We start from the raw sequence: 14,886 nt of genomic DNA, 5'->3' as shown, positions 1-14,886 counted from the left end.
CCTCCATAGCTCTGCTGCTGCTGTGGGCAATGCCGGGCCCTGTGCCCAGCACTGCAGCCGCCATCTCATGGTGGAGCTGCCCTGCGATACGTGCAGTGCCACTGGAGTCAATGGAATCGAGCAGCAAGCAGCTGTTTGTTCCATGCTGTGTTTACCTTCCTTTATTGCACTACACACACCTGAGGGTGTTTTCATCGAAGCTGAGCGATGCTCGTTCCTGTTTGGACTGTCCCCTGCCGACAGGAAGATCCAAAGGTCGAACTCGATCCATCGCTCAATAACAGCGCCAAGAAACTGCTGCAAAAGACAGAGACGAATCCTCGCCCTTGGGTGTCCAAACCGGGGAGGGCTCCCAAAGGAAGGAGGCTGCACTTTGCCACCTATTGGCTTTGCCTGGTATGTCTCTGCTGCAGAAAATGGCTGAAATGAAACGAGCCTTAACATAGAATGTTACTCATTGCATTTTAGCCTGGGGTGTGACTGCTGCGGGTGCTGAATGTGTTCTACTGAGTATTGAGTCTAAAACCACATCCCTGCTCTGTTGGTTTATGTTGCTCTGTCTCAATTTACATACTCAGTCTGATGTTGTTGCTTTTGTTCCCAAATGGGGAACCTGAGGCACAGAGACTGCAATGAAGGTACAGAAGGAACAAGAAAGAGAAAATGCAGCTCTGCATCGTGACCTGAACATAAAGTTTCACAGGAGACAGTTGTGGGAATCCACTGTGAGCAGATCTCCCCAGTGACAAACAACTGCGCAGCTTCGTTGCTGCCTGGCAGCAGGGAAAGTTTTTTTTACATGGAACTGACTCATCAGCAACAAACGCTGGAAATAAATGCTCAGGAAAAAGGTCCCTCCAGGAAAAAACAGGGTGTAGAAAAGCAAGTTATTTTTAATACATGACATAATACCTTTAGTGGAAGCTACACAACACAACTTGCTGAAACCAAATCCAGATCAATGGGGTGCTGTGGGTAAACAGCATTGAAAAGCAAGTTGTCACATGGCAGAGAACACGGGGGCACAGAAAGTGCTAACTGCAGCAATAGTCCTCATTAAACAATGTTCCTATACATCTGTTTGTATCTAGTGGGTTCCCCAGCTTGTATGCTAGGAATTAAGGATTTCTTCCAGTACTGGTTTGAGGTACATGAGCCTGGATAAACCAAACTTTGTAGGGCCTTTGTTTTATTTGCCTGCCGGGGCAGATGTCAAGAGTGGGTTGGACCCCAACCCAAGGCAGGATGTGCTGAGTATGGGATGCTGTCATCAACATAGTGTCAACTCATCAACGAGTGTCTTTCAAGGCAATAAGCTGATGGTGATATCACAAGCCATAAACTTCTACCAACACTGAAAGGCTCTGTACACATTGCGTATATTCCTACTGTGCATATTCAGACAAATGGCAGCGTATGTTTTTGTGATCCAGGCATTGTTTATTGTAACTCCTCAATCTGAATTCCAGTCGTTTTCTAAAAGTATTGAAAACCAAACTCTCAAAGTGCTGAAAAAAATGCCAACAGGTGGCAAAAGATCTGAATTTTGCAGCTGAACTTGAACGTGTGCAGTTGTTTAGAGCAGCCTTCCCTTAATGCATACAGCTGTAGTGTCTCTTTCCAGCTGCTTCCCGCGCCGTTTGCTCGATGTTTTTGTTTTTTCCTCTCGTTGCACATAATTCCTTTAGACTTATGGTAAAGGAGAGAGGCAGTTGGAGTTTCAGAGCTTTGCATTCCTTGCTGAGCTGTGCCTGTGTTTGCATGCAAAGCCATCGCCAGCCCTCCAACTATTTTAATCATTTCAGAGAGGGTGGGTCATCAGGCATTTGGCAGCAGGCTCCTTTTCTATAGCTGAGGTGGAGTCAGCCAATGACCTGCAAGCCTGGAAAATTTTGCAGGGCAGTTTCACTGGACAGCTTTGCCGAGCCGTGCCATTTGAATTGCAGCACAGACATCCACGCACTGCGCTCTCCATTTCTGGCGTGTCTCCCAGCACAGAGTTTAGCTGAGGCTCGGGTTCAGCTTTCCCTGCTCTCTCCCTGCAGTGGCAGCTTCTCTGGGCTCTCCCAGCCAGGACTCCCCAGCGATCATGGAGGATACTACCTTGCAAATTATCGAACCACCAACTGCTTCTGAGGCCTCTGAGGAGCAAATACCCGAAGAACCCATCAAGTCAGACCAGATCAATGGTGTGATGGTGCTGACCCTTCTGGACAAGATCATCGGAGCGGTGGATCAGATCCAGCTGACCCAAACACAGCTGGAGGAGAGACAGCAAGAGATGGATAGTGCGGTGGTCAGCATCCAAGGAGAGTTAACCAAGCTGACCAAAGCTCACACCACCACCAGTAACACCGTGAACAAAATGCTGGAAAAGGTGCGCAAGGTGAGCGTCAACGTGAAGACCGTCCGGCAGAACCTGGAGAAACAGGCTGGGCAGATAAAGAAGCTGGAGGCCAACGAAGCGGAGCTGCTGAAACGCAGGAATTTCAAAGTCATGATCTACCAGGTAAGGAGCAGAACTCTGTGCAGCGCGACGGGGTGTTTTCATTCCTACTGGTTCTGACACACTGCATGGTCCATTCCTCTCCCAGTTGTGGGTCTGGAGTAGCTCCCATTCACCTTGTAATTCCACCTGTGTGTTCTAAGATAAAGTTACTACTTTTTTTACAGGAGTTTTAATGCAGGTAGCAGGAATGCCCCAAAGCAATTGTTGCAAGGACCTGAAGTACTACAGCAACCCGATGTACTGTTAACTAAACAGGAATGCTCTGTGTTTGGGGGGGGGGGGGTAGGGGGACACAGGGTAAATCCACCTGCTAACTTTGTAGTCAGAGGCTACAAAATTATCATTTACACAGGGTGCAATAATGTTTCCTGTTTGTGACACACATCTTACAACAATACACAGTAACCTCGGCATTGGGGCAGGGGAAATACCAAACAGATCTTCCAGCTCAAAAATCCCTGGGTCTGCCTTTGCCTTTGTGCCTGTATGCATTTCCACAATCTTTTTACCATGATCTGCACATCCTGAGTCTTCTAATTGTCTGATTACAGTAGCAGCTTTGCTTGGTGTTCGTAGCTTGTGTCAAGGGCTGGGTTTTTCCTTTAGTCTTAAAGAAGAGAAGAAAAATATGTTTCTCTCTCTTTTCCTGTCTGGAGTCAGTTCTCTGTATCAGAGCAAACTCTTGTATTGGGCCATGGAAAAAAAAGTGAGTGAAATAGTTAATGATTCAGTTGGGAGCCTCAAGGTTGATAATAGTGTCAGGGACAAGTAGAGAAATGTCCGCTGCTGATCACAGAGAAAAGAAAAGCAGAACAAAATGGGCAGCAGTTCTTACTACAGTGTCTGAAGGGAGAGCTGGTGATAATGAGCTCAGGAATCTGGCAAGTACTGAGGCCTCTGCAACTCTGATTCAGAGGATAAGCATTTGTACTTTTATCATACATGAAAGACTGAAATACTTGAGCATACTCAGACCCTACAGGCAATCTGACCAGTTTTATATCTCTATTTATTGCTCACCCTTTATGTAAGGCTTACAGACCTATCCATGCAAAAGTAAAATGGAGCCCTGGAGGTGATGCAGAGGCAACAAATGGTGCAAAATGAGAAGAGCAAAGGAAATTGTTGTACAAAACATTCCGCGTGGGTTGTGGAAATAGGTAGGAAGCTGGGAAAGTGCTGAGTGCTTGGGAAGCATCTGAAATATTTGCAGGCTGTGGTTCTGTGGGCTGCTCTTTTTGATTTGTTGCTGCTTTTGAATATGGAGTAACATTTTTCTTTGAATTTAAAAGAATTTTAATTGAATTTAAAGAAAACAATTTTGCTTCTGAAGGGCATCAGGGGCAAAACTGACACAATGAGGCTGGGGCAACTTAACTGGAAAACAAAATCCATTATGGGTTTTTGATGTGTGAATACTAGAAAGAAATGAGAGTGATAAGATTAATGTGCATAAGTAACGAGGACTTCAGTGTGTCAGAGCTACAGGAGTTAAAATTTCTCCTGTAGAAAACAGGTGGTTGTTTAATAGATGCATTAATCTGTAGATTGAACTCCATGAAAAGTCCATCATGTAATTTTAACCATACAGGAACCTGGGCAGGAGGGGTTGGTGTAAGAAAAAATCAACTGTGCGTGTCAGAGTCTGCTTTTCTGGTGGAAACACGTTCTATAGTCAAACATTTGGGAGGGTTCTGGAAGTTCTGCTTCTGGGCTGGGAGGTTTTGTTCTGCCTCATTTCTCCTGAAAGGAAAAGTATTTATTGAATGTGTGTTTTGCTGTGATGGTGAAGGTTGTGTTCCTCAGAATGTTCTGACAGTCTGACTCTGGGAATTGCAGGGCAGATGCAGAGCATCAGGATGCAGTTTTGTGTCTTGATGTATTCACTGCTGGGCGCATCAGTGATGAGGATTTGCTGCTGGGATTATGCAAAACAGATAATGCCAATGCATTGAAATAACAAAGCTCTGTGCAGACAGAAGCAATAATCTGTACATAGCAGGGGTGTTCACCCAATGGGGACGATGTCCTGCTGCTTTACTTCTATCAAGCAGTGCTGTTTGTTGTATGCACCCTGCTGATTCTCCCTTCATTTACTAATATCCTCCCGTGTCTCAGTCTTAACAATCAACAACTTTTTGCAGTGCATTAACCAATTGGTGTGTCTCCAGCAGTTCTGGAAGGGACTATTTCAGGAGTGCAAATGGGCACCTTGAGAGACGAGGTCGAACTACACGCAAGTGTTACACTGTGCTAGGAGAGAGGTTGGGAGGAAAATGAAATGCTGTTCAGCTTGAGCTGCTGGATGGTCCTGCAGCACTTCTGTCTGCTTGGTTTCAGGAGTAGTGGGGATGGAAGTCAGACATTCTTTTGAACAGAAGTTCAGTGTTGTTGTAAACAGGACTTTCCTTCCTGAATATCTGGATGTCAGATGGCTGCGTGTGCCCCATTGGGAGCGCACACGGAGCTCCTCAGTGCTGCCCCTCTGTCTTCTGCTGTGGGCTCCTGTTTTAATGAGAAATCAGCACAGCACATCAAGCTGAGTTGGAGTGGCTGCTAATACAGCAAAATGAGGTGACTTCATCCCAGAGCTCCTGTCTACAGATAGAAGAAATGGGGCTGGTTACTGCAGTTCATCATTAGGTAAAGGCAGCTCTCAGAGCAGACTGTGCCCCATTCATCTGATGAGAAGCACGTGTCAGCATTATGTAAGCACGGGATGTTTCCTCCAAGCGTTTTTTTGACAATTAAATTTATTCCTTCCAATGCCAGTGGCCTGTTTTTCCTACAGCCAGGGGCCGCAGTGCTTGCAGCACCCAGCAGACAGATCGGGTGTTTCTAAAACGTGCTGGTCCCTTATTTGGAGACTTTTGTAGGAGCCAAACTTTAGAGACAGTCTGCCTCGTGATGGGCAGCTTCGTTACTAGAGAAAGATGTTTGTGATGGCTTTAAGGGGTCAGAAACTCCTGCAGGGCTTCACTGCGCTTTGATGGACTCCTCAGGTGCCCAGAGCTGTGCATGGAATGGAGCTGCTTTGGGGAAGGGCCGGGGCAGAAAATGCACATGGTCTGTACAATGAGCAGGGTAGGTAGGGCCGCTAGCAGTGGTATAAATAGCACAGTTTGGCTTTTGTGCCTCTAGTAGGGCCTTATACGGATGGGAGCAGCAAGATCCTGGGGAGGAGGGACAAATTTCACACCCACGCACTGCGGTGGTGGAGACGGAAGCCAGAATGAAGGCACTGAGCATCCCTGTGCCCTCCGGCAGCTCCACGTGGGCAGTGCTGCAGATGGAGAGGAAAAGCACTGCGGCATCTTCACGTCTGTTCTGCTGCTCGTGGAGAGGTGGGACAGTGCTGTCCTATGGGAAGGAGGGAAACACGGTTTGAGTCATTTCTTTTGGGCTGCAGCCCTGAGTTCAGACTGTTCTCCCTCCACTGTGAGGGGCACCATGTTGACATCTCGGTGTGCAAAGATTCCTTTCTATTTTCTGTATATTACTGAATTACACAAATCTCAAAATAATAATTGGTGGGAGGCTGTGCCTCTAAAGAATTCCTGAATGTTAGCAGCCCATTCCCAGGATTTTGCTTAGTGCAGATTATTGCAGTTCTGGAGCGCGGCTTTCTCTATTGCAGCTCAGAATCAACTGCTTTAATATTTCATTGCCCAGATATTATTTATAAGCAGTCGGTGTTTGCTGAAATCCTCTCGGTGCTGTAGTTCCATACTGAGCTGTGCAGCAGTAAATTCTCTCAGAGCAAAGGGCCAATTTCCACTCTCTGATGAGCTGTGATGTGCCTGTGCCCAACGTAAAGCACAGTGCAGTTAGGCAGCAGGTCTAGCCCTCATTTGTCCTGTTTGGGAAAGTGTGGCTCTGCAAGATCCTCTCCAGCACTGTCCAGCTGCAGGATAAGACGGGGACCAGAGACAAAGATACTCTGTCAGTGAGGGAAAATAAAATATTTAGAATAAAAAGTCTCAGGATGTTTAGTCAGTACCTTTTACTTGAGGATACAAATGTCAGTATCAGCGCTGATGTATCTGCATATCATCTGTAATGCAAACTCCACCTTTGTTGGTGAAATATTATTTATTCAGAAGTAGCCGTGGAGTTGTTCATCAGCTGGGACAGGTTTATCTGGGAGGAGCACTTGTGCAAACAGGCTGATAATGGATCAAACCCTTTTCCTTCTGTCAGCGGAAAAAAAAAGGAGAAAAAAAAAAAGCTTTCTATTCCTTTGGCTGTTCCTGCTGTCCTGCCTTTCGTCTGACTCACTGGGAGGCAAAAGCATTTTTCCAAACAGCCTCCTTCTCAGCTGGGACATCCTGCACTGTTCCTCCCTGTCTCTTCATCATGTTTGAACTAACTCCAGTGTCGGTACCAAGCTGCTTGTGGAGAATGCTTTTAAGAGATAGATCCCAGGAGATAATGTAACTAGATGTGCTCGCTAGAAAGTGATGCCAAAAAGATTGTACAAGACACAGAATTTCAGAGGATAAGATGATTTCTGCTGGTCAGGGAGGTGCTGCTTGAGAATGAACTGATTCATCCCTTCAGCACTTGGCTCTTTTCCCTTCGTATTTTAGATCTTGTCCTTTGTTTCTGCAGCAGCATTCTGGTGACTTCTGACTGTGCCAAGGAGCCAAAGCTTCGCTTTCTGCACCTCTCCTGACATTATTGGAAAAAAGATCCATCCAACCTTTAGAAAAGGAGTCAAATCCAAGGCCATGAATGCAAAAGTGTTAATTATGTATGGGATACTCTTCCTTCCTGTAAATCTTTGCAGATTGCCTTTGCTGTCAAAATTTACTACCTGGCTTCTTCCTTTACTAAATCACACCACCGTGTCTTTTCTTTCTGTCTGTTCTTCTACTAATCTGGATGATGCTTGTCACCATTCCTGATCAGATTGGCCAGCTGGGGAATAGGTAAGGTATTTCATTACGCTTCATTCTGCCGGCCATTGAAATGCCATTTTCCTCACCTCAGCCTGAGAAGAAGCAGAGAGTGCCCTTTGAGTCCTCGGCAGAGCTCTGAGCCGTCTCCTGCAGCAGTTCCCAGCGCCCACGCTGCCCAAAGTGCCATGGCCCAAATCAGCAGAAGACATGAGAGGAGGCAGCAGCCGTAGGGCCCCAGGAGGGGTATCCCCGAAGATTGTTTTGAACCTCTTCTGAAGCTCTGAGAGCTGCTGATTGTAGTGCCTTTGTGTTCTCTGCCTGTTTGCGGCTGCTATGAGCATTTAGCCCTGCAGGGCTGATGCTTCCAGCTGGCAGAAATGCCTCTGCTTGTTGACTAACTGCTTGCTGCTTGCTGCCAGGGTTGTAATGGATGGTGAGGAACTGTAATTCTCTTGCAGGCATTACAGGACTTGTCTTATGCTGCCTCTGTGAGCAGGGAGGGAGGCATTGCTCTTTGGTTTGCACGAAGGGCTGCAGGCCATGCAGATGGCTCCGTGAGAGTCACTCTGTGGCTGGGCAAACCCTGCAGTATTCTGAGCCTCAGTTTCTCCCTCTGAAATACAGACCGGACAGCACCTACCTCCTCAGACTTGCTGTGAAGTTGAGTTTATAGGCATATGTGAAATGATTTGGAGTTATTAAGTAGCACAAGGTGCATGATATAAAGCTAAACCTGCCTCGTGAGGACATGGCAGCACCTGTCTCTGCTCAGTGCCGAGTTCTGCTCGCTGGGAGCTGTGCTTCTGCTGCAGATTTCAGACAGCAGCGACTTTCATGGCTTTGTCTGCCCCTTGTCTCAGGCCGTAGGGGCTGCAGGTAGCAGCACAGTGCTGTGCTGTGGGGCTGCTGGATCATGTCTGAGGCTCCACAGATGGACTCCTGCATTGTGTGCAGGGCCGTTCTGTTGGAAACACTGTGCTTTGTGGCTTTTCTTTCCAGTAGAAAGGCCCAGAAGGAACCAGGCAAAGGTGAAATCAGCCTGGGAACATGGGGATCAGGGGAAACTGCCAGTGAGAAATTTGCATTTGCAAGGACAGTGAAAAGATATATCCTCCTTCCATGGACACAGACATGGGTTCAGCATCACAGCATCCCTGCAGACCAGCAGGCTGAGCTGGTGCTGTGCTGTGGGAGCACAGATCTGCTCCTGCTCCAGGCTTTGCTCTGCCCTGGCAAGTTGCCTGCTGCCAGGGTGCTCAGCATTCCTGCCCCAATTCCCTCGGCTGTACAGTGCCCTGGGCAGGCAGGGTGGGGGGGTGATGTGGCACAGACACTGATCTTGGGCCTGGCCAGCATTGGCCCTTTTTGGTCAGAGGAGAAGCTGGGGATGGGAGTGCTCATGTTGTGCATGGTATGGCTGCATGTCAACCAAACTCAATTGTTCGTGTTGTTGCAATTGTGTAAAAATAACTGAACAGAATGAATTGCAGGTGTGAATTGCATGCAAGTGTGAAAAAAGCTCCATTAAACCTTGAAACTGGAGATCAGAGTGGTGAGAGTCCCGGGACTCTGTTTTATGTGCTGATAATGAGATCCTCTATTCAGCAGCAGCCTAGGAACCCCTCTCAAGTTTTGGGAGTGTTCCTCTTATCTGTTGGTGGTTCTGCAATCCCTGCAGAGCTGTGCTGGGCTGGGAACACAGCTTGGCTCTGTGCCTCATTGGCCCTGTCCGTGACAAGGGAAGTATTTACTCGTGTTGTAGCAACAGGCTGTGTGTGTATGTCCATAAAGGGGCTGATGGGGTGACTCATTGCGGGGGAACTCAGCTTGGAAACACAGATAAAAGCCCCCTTAGTGCAGCAAGGCAGGCGCTGCTCTGCCCCAGATGGAGCAGCTTTGTGTTGCTGCAGCAGAAGGAGCACAGGGCAGTGCCCCCCGTCCCCAAGTGCTGCTCCCCAGCCCCAAACAGCTGACACTGTGCCACAGCGATGGCACAGCTCTTCGTGAGCTCCGAGGGTGGATGGGCACATTGTGCGGGGTGACAGAAACACAACGATCCAGCAGGGGCTGAAGCTGAACCTTTCAGTGCACTCAGCTTGGAAGAGGCTGATGGCCTGGCTCAGCACACTGCCACCACTTGCCTGTGCTGGGTGGTTCTGCACTCTGTGTACAGAGCAAGGAGGATTTTTCTTGTGTTGAGATAAAAATCTGAGAAATCTTGTCTTTGTGCCAGCTGGATTCAGGCACAGGGAACAGAGCTGGTTTGCATCTGCTAATAGGGAGGGAGTGTTCGAACACCCCAATGTGTGGGGATGCCAAGAGCCAGGATTTTGGACTCTCCCACTCCCAGGGTCAGTATTTTCCCAGTAAAAATAGAGTGCTTAGAATGCCTGCTGTTAAAAATGTGCCTCATCTGGATAAGTCACGAGTGGAGCAAAGCGTACACAGCACAGAGCTGTGCCCTGAGCTGTGCCCTGAGCTGTGCCCTGAGCAGGGATTTGCACAGCAGCCTCCTGCAAAGCCGGGACAGTTCGGGATTGTTCTGATGAGGCCCCGCTGTCCCTGTTTGCAGGCAGACATGCAGGGAGTGCTCTGATTGCTGGGGGAACTGCGCTGCTCTGCCTGTGTGTGATGTAGGAGCCCCTGGGCAGAGCCTGGGGATGCTCAGAGCCATTTGCTCATCCCAGGGCTGTGGTGCAGTCAGCTGGAGCCTGCTGTGTCAGCAGGAGCTGCCTGGTGCAGATGGGCCTTAAATCAGGAAAGTGACCCGGATCAAACACTGCTGGAAGCACAGCGGCTGTTCTCCAGATGGTTATCTACAGATCTACAGATGGAGGGAGAGGCAGGGGAGCCCCTGGGCGGGGGGTGAGGGCTGGCAGCCTGCGAATGAGGGTGGTTTGGGGAATTTGGGTGCAATAATGAGGCAAGTGCTGCTCCCAGCACCTGGTGGGGTGGATCCCTCCACGCTGGTGAGCACATTACAGATGGTGTGAGTGTCACTGGGGTGTGCTGCTGGTACAGCCCAGGTTGGAAAACGCAGTTATAACAAGAGGGAAGGCAGTTACCTCTGGACAGACAGGGAGTTTTGTGCTGGCATTTCTTTCTGTACACATATGCTTGGGAGTTAACCAGGGTCTGATTAGGATCTAGGTTTGCAGGATGCGGTCATTTCCAGCACTGGTGCCAGGGGAGCGGGGATGCCTTTGTTCTGTCCCATTGTGTTGAGGTGGGGGAAGGAAGTGCTGCAGTTCCCAATGTTCTTGGCAGGGCAGGGTCTCCCGTAGATCCTGGGGATTACTCCTGCAGGTGTTGTGCAGAATGTGCTCCCGCTGTCCTGCTGGGGCACGTTGCTCTGGGCTTTCCCAGCCCTCCAGGGAGCACAAGCATTGTTCTCTTCTGAAGGGGATATCAAACGGAGAAAACATGTGTGGGCTGCTTCACCTTCCAGAATTTATCTGAGGCCTGAGCAGTGATTTGGAGGAGGCAGAGCCTTGTCCCTTGCAGCTTTCTGAATGACAGGATCCAGGAATGGGACCCCTGGTCTGGCAGAGCTGCATTGTGGTGGTTTTGCTCAGCCGGGTGTTCTGTGGAAGTGATTTTCCACTGTTGACACCATTTTCTTCAGATTCCCTCTCAGTTGTGGAATTTCTGCTTGCAGAAGGAGCAGCACTGTCCTGTGCCTGGGGTGGAATGAGAAAACCACCAAAGCTGTCACAACGTGTCAGAGCAGCAATGGTGCACAGGCAGCAAACACACAGTCCTGTCAGCATCACAGGAGACATCAGAAGGTCCCCGGCCACCCAAGAAAACCTGCACAGAAACATAATTGGGGTGAATGTGCCTCTTCAGGCCCTGTCCCCAGCAGCTGTGTGACACTGGGATGTCCTGGCTCTGGACATCTGTGCTGCTCATTATCCTGCAGGCAGAGTGATGCAGCGTCTACAGCCAGCTCTGTATTTGGACCCCAGCCCTTTCCTTCTGAAGCTGCTGTCCCCAGGGCTGGCAGTAGCACCTGCGGGTCCTTCTTTCCCATGGCCTTCTCCAAGCCCCAGCCCAGTGCACTGTGCTCTGTAATGTTCCCACTGCAGGGTTGTGCCTCATTCCTGCTGGTTGTCTGGCTGTGCTCATTGCTGCACTCCATGCCTCTCCCTTGTGGCTCCATTGGTTAAAACAGCTTGGGCATAAATTTCAGAGCTGTGTGCTGCAGCTCCACAGCTGCGATGCTCTGTGCAGTGATGGGCTATTTCCAGCCCGTCCTGGGACACAGTGGTGATTCATTGCAGCAGGGACGCACGCTATGTGCTGCTCGGATGAAAACCAATCCCACCCCGGACCTGTGCCCCTCTCTTGGCTCCGCTGCCCCTCCTGTGCACATGCCTGTCCTCTGCCACAGAGATCACAGATTTGGCTGACCCAGGGCAGTGGAGAAGCTGAATGAATTTGCCTTGTCCTCAGGAGAGGCCGTATAGCTCCAGTGTGCACATCGGGATGTGTCTCTAAGCAAGGCAAGGGGAGACAAGGAACATGGCTGGCAGGACAAACCACCGCTGCCCAGCAGGGAGCTCCAGCAGCGAGCAGGATTGGAGTGCCCAGTGCCTGCTGAGGGAGCTGAGGGAGCTGAGGCAGCAGCAGGTCAGCCTGCAGCTCAGAGCCTGGCCCAGCTGAGTGCCTGCACAGCCCAGGGAGTGCAGAGCTCATAAATGTGAGCTGAAATACAGCAGAGCCGTGAGATGCAATGGGATAGAGCAGTGTAATTTATTGGGTGTGCTGATGGAGAGGACAAACCTAGGCCAGAGGCTGCCAGGTTCATACCACCATGACTCGTTACTGTGCTTCTGCTCAGTGCTGAGCGGGGCTGCCGAGGTGGGTGTGTTTCTCAATGGCTCTGCTCTGTGTCTTGCAGGATGAAGTGAAGCTCCCATCCAAACTGAGCATCAGCAAGTCTCTGAAGGAGGGCGAAAAGCAGGAGAAGGAAGGTGAAGGTGAGGAGGTGCCCGCAGGTGAGGACCATGCGGAGGAGGATCACATCCAGCTCTCCTCTGATGAAGAGGTGGAGATTGAAGAGATTATTGAGGAGTCACGGGCAGAGCGCATCAAAAGGAGCGGCATGAAGAGAGTGGATGACTTTAAGAAGGCATTCTCGAAGGAAAAAATGGAGAAGACAAAACTGAAGACCAAGGAAAACCTGGAGAAGACCCGCCACAACCTGGAGAAAACCCGCCACAACCTGGAGAAGAGGATGAACAAGCTGGGCACCAAGATTGTGACTAATGAAAGGAGAGAGAAGATGAAGACTTCTCGAGACAAGCTGAGGAAGTCTTTTACCCCTGACCATACCATCTATGCCAGGTCCAAGACGGCCGTCTACAAAGTGCCGCCCTTCACTTTCCACGTCAAGAAAATAAGAGAGGGGGAGGTGGAAGTAAAAGCCACGGAGCTGGTGGAGGTGGGTGGAGAGGAGGGAGAAAACTCAGATCTGATGCGTGGGGAGAGCCCTGAGATGCACACGCTGCTGGAGATCACAGAGGAGTCTGACGCGGTGCTGGTGGACAAGAGCGACAGTGAGTAGGGCAGGCAGCAGCACGGAAAGGCTGCGGATGGATGGCTGAACACGAAATCATTCACATCTTGAGATCTTCCTTTGCCCCGGTGCCCCGGGGCAAGTGTACACAGCATCTTTACTACCCTGCAGAGCCGATGCCAATCCCCTGCCTGCTAGGACAAGGTGTATTTTATATTTTAGTTTTAGCACACAGAAATGTTAGGAACACAGGACTGTTTTTCTTACACTGTCCAATCACCCTTGGAGACCATTCCTGCTGCAGCTGCATGAGAGCCTTCCAGAGCCCAGACCTGGAGAAGGGCTCTGAGCAACGGGGACCCAGCCCAGCTGGAGAGTGCTAAAACCAAGATAACAGCTGTACACCTGAAACGCTCAAGTGTCCTCTGTGAGCACAGACCTGGTGTCAAGAACGCCTGCCCAGCCCTCAAGGCCCCGATTCCCTGCGCCAGGCTGAGTGTCCCTGCAGACAGCAGGATGTGTGGGATCCAAGCTGCCGCCCGAGGAGCACAGGGTCTGCAACGCACCCCAGCGTGCGGGAGGGAAGAATGGAGCACATTCAATGGGCAGAGTAATGGTGAAGCTGAGCAGCCACGTGGCACGCAGACGGTCTGCTCCATTCTTTCCTCCCAGGTCATTGTGGCGGAGCCAGGAGAGCTGTGCCACAAACCCAACCTGCTGCTGGGACTGCGGAGCCCCCACAACCTGCGCCTGCTGCCTCGTCCCACACTCTGCCATCATGGAGCAGCTCGGGTTAAATCCCAGCTGCCTGAATTCGGGCTGGGCAGGGAACGTGCGGAGCTGGACGCTGCCCCCCACGACCCACACGTGCCACCACGGGTGGGCAGCGAGTGCACACGGCCATGGAGGGGGCGGGCGTCTGTTCCAGAGCAGCCCACGCCAGCCGAGCTGCCTTACAGAGGAGCCTGGGATGTGCTGGTGCTGTGGGAGCGCCCGGCTGGCAGCGAGCAGCCCCGACATCCAGCACATCCGGAGCGTTTCGGAGCGTCTCCTTCCTCCAGGGGTCCTGGCGCGGCTCCGGCTCGTGCCCACGTCCTGCACTTCCCCCCCCCCATTCTCCCCATTTCCCCTCTCGGTGCCTTCGCTCTGTTGCTGTAGTTTCACACGCGGCACCGCCCGGCTCAGCCCGCACCGCTCTCACACGCAGCCGCCGCCGGCAGCGGGGCAGGAGCGGGCAGGAGGCTGCGGCCCCACGGCTGCACGTGCGGGATGTGGGTGCGCGGGGCCGGTGGGATGTTCCCGTCCCGTCCGCCCGGCGCTGCCCCACGTGCCGTTTCCTTCTGGCCCCGCTCCGCCCCGCGCAGCCGTGTCCGCTGCCGCCGTACCCACGTATATAAACTCGCTTTTCCTCTCTGACCGTTCTCCCTCTCGTTGTCTGACGCCCCGCGGCGCTGCCCTGTGCCCGTGGCTGCGTGTCCCCGTTGGCGGCGCCGTGTCCCGCTCGGTGCGGCGGAGCTGCCGCCCGTCGGTCGCAGCGCGTTGGACAAAGCTCAGATTGTTTTGTATGACTGCATCCTGGTGAGCAGCACAACTAATAAAGGCTGTTTTGTAACGGAGCAGCATGGCGCCTGCTGAGCAACGGGACGGGGAAACGGCCTGAATCCAGCACGGGGTGGGCTGGGGTCGGACAGTCCGTACCGGGGGGTGGCCGTGCCCGGCCCGGAGCTGCGGGATCCCATTGCTGGGAGGGGGGGGGGTGTCCCCGCAGCGCGGACCGGGCGGTGCCGGGCGCTGACCCGCATCGCTCCGCGCGGGGCCGCTGCTGCGCTCCGGGAACATCGGGGGGTGCGGCCCCTTTAAGAGGCGGCGGCGGTGGCGGGTCGCGCGGTGACGTCACGGCGCTGCCCGGAACTCAGCGGGTTTCCCGCACGGCTGTTCCCGGCAGTTGCCACCTC

The 14,886-nt window shown here is 51.6% G+C and overlaps 1 protein-coding gene across 1 annotated transcript; it reads left to right on the top strand.

Moving 5' to 3' along the window:
- Window positions 1–1,886: 1,886 nt before the first annotated feature.
- Window positions 1,887–14,547, top strand: CAVIN1 (caveolae associated protein 1). Its single transcript, XM_015885714.2, has 2 exons — window positions 1,887–2,509; window positions 12,314–14,547. The coding sequence occupies exons 1-2, from the start codon at window positions 2,090–2,092 to the stop codon at window positions 12,977–12,979; spliced, it is 1,086 nt and encodes a 361-aa protein (XP_015741200.1). The 5' UTR covers window positions 1,887–2,089; the 3' UTR covers window positions 12,980–14,547.
- Window positions 14,548–14,886: the final 339 nt, after the last annotated feature.

Source organism: Coturnix japonica, chromosome 27, assembly GCF_001577835.2.
Source record: "Coturnix japonica isolate 7356 chromosome 27, Coturnix japonica 2.1, whole genome shotgun sequence".
NCBI lineage: Eukaryota > Metazoa > Chordata > Aves > Galliformes > Phasianidae > Coturnix > Coturnix japonica.
The sequence above is the reverse complement of the archived record's forward strand: the minus strand, read 5'-3'. Positions and strand labels throughout refer to the sequence as shown.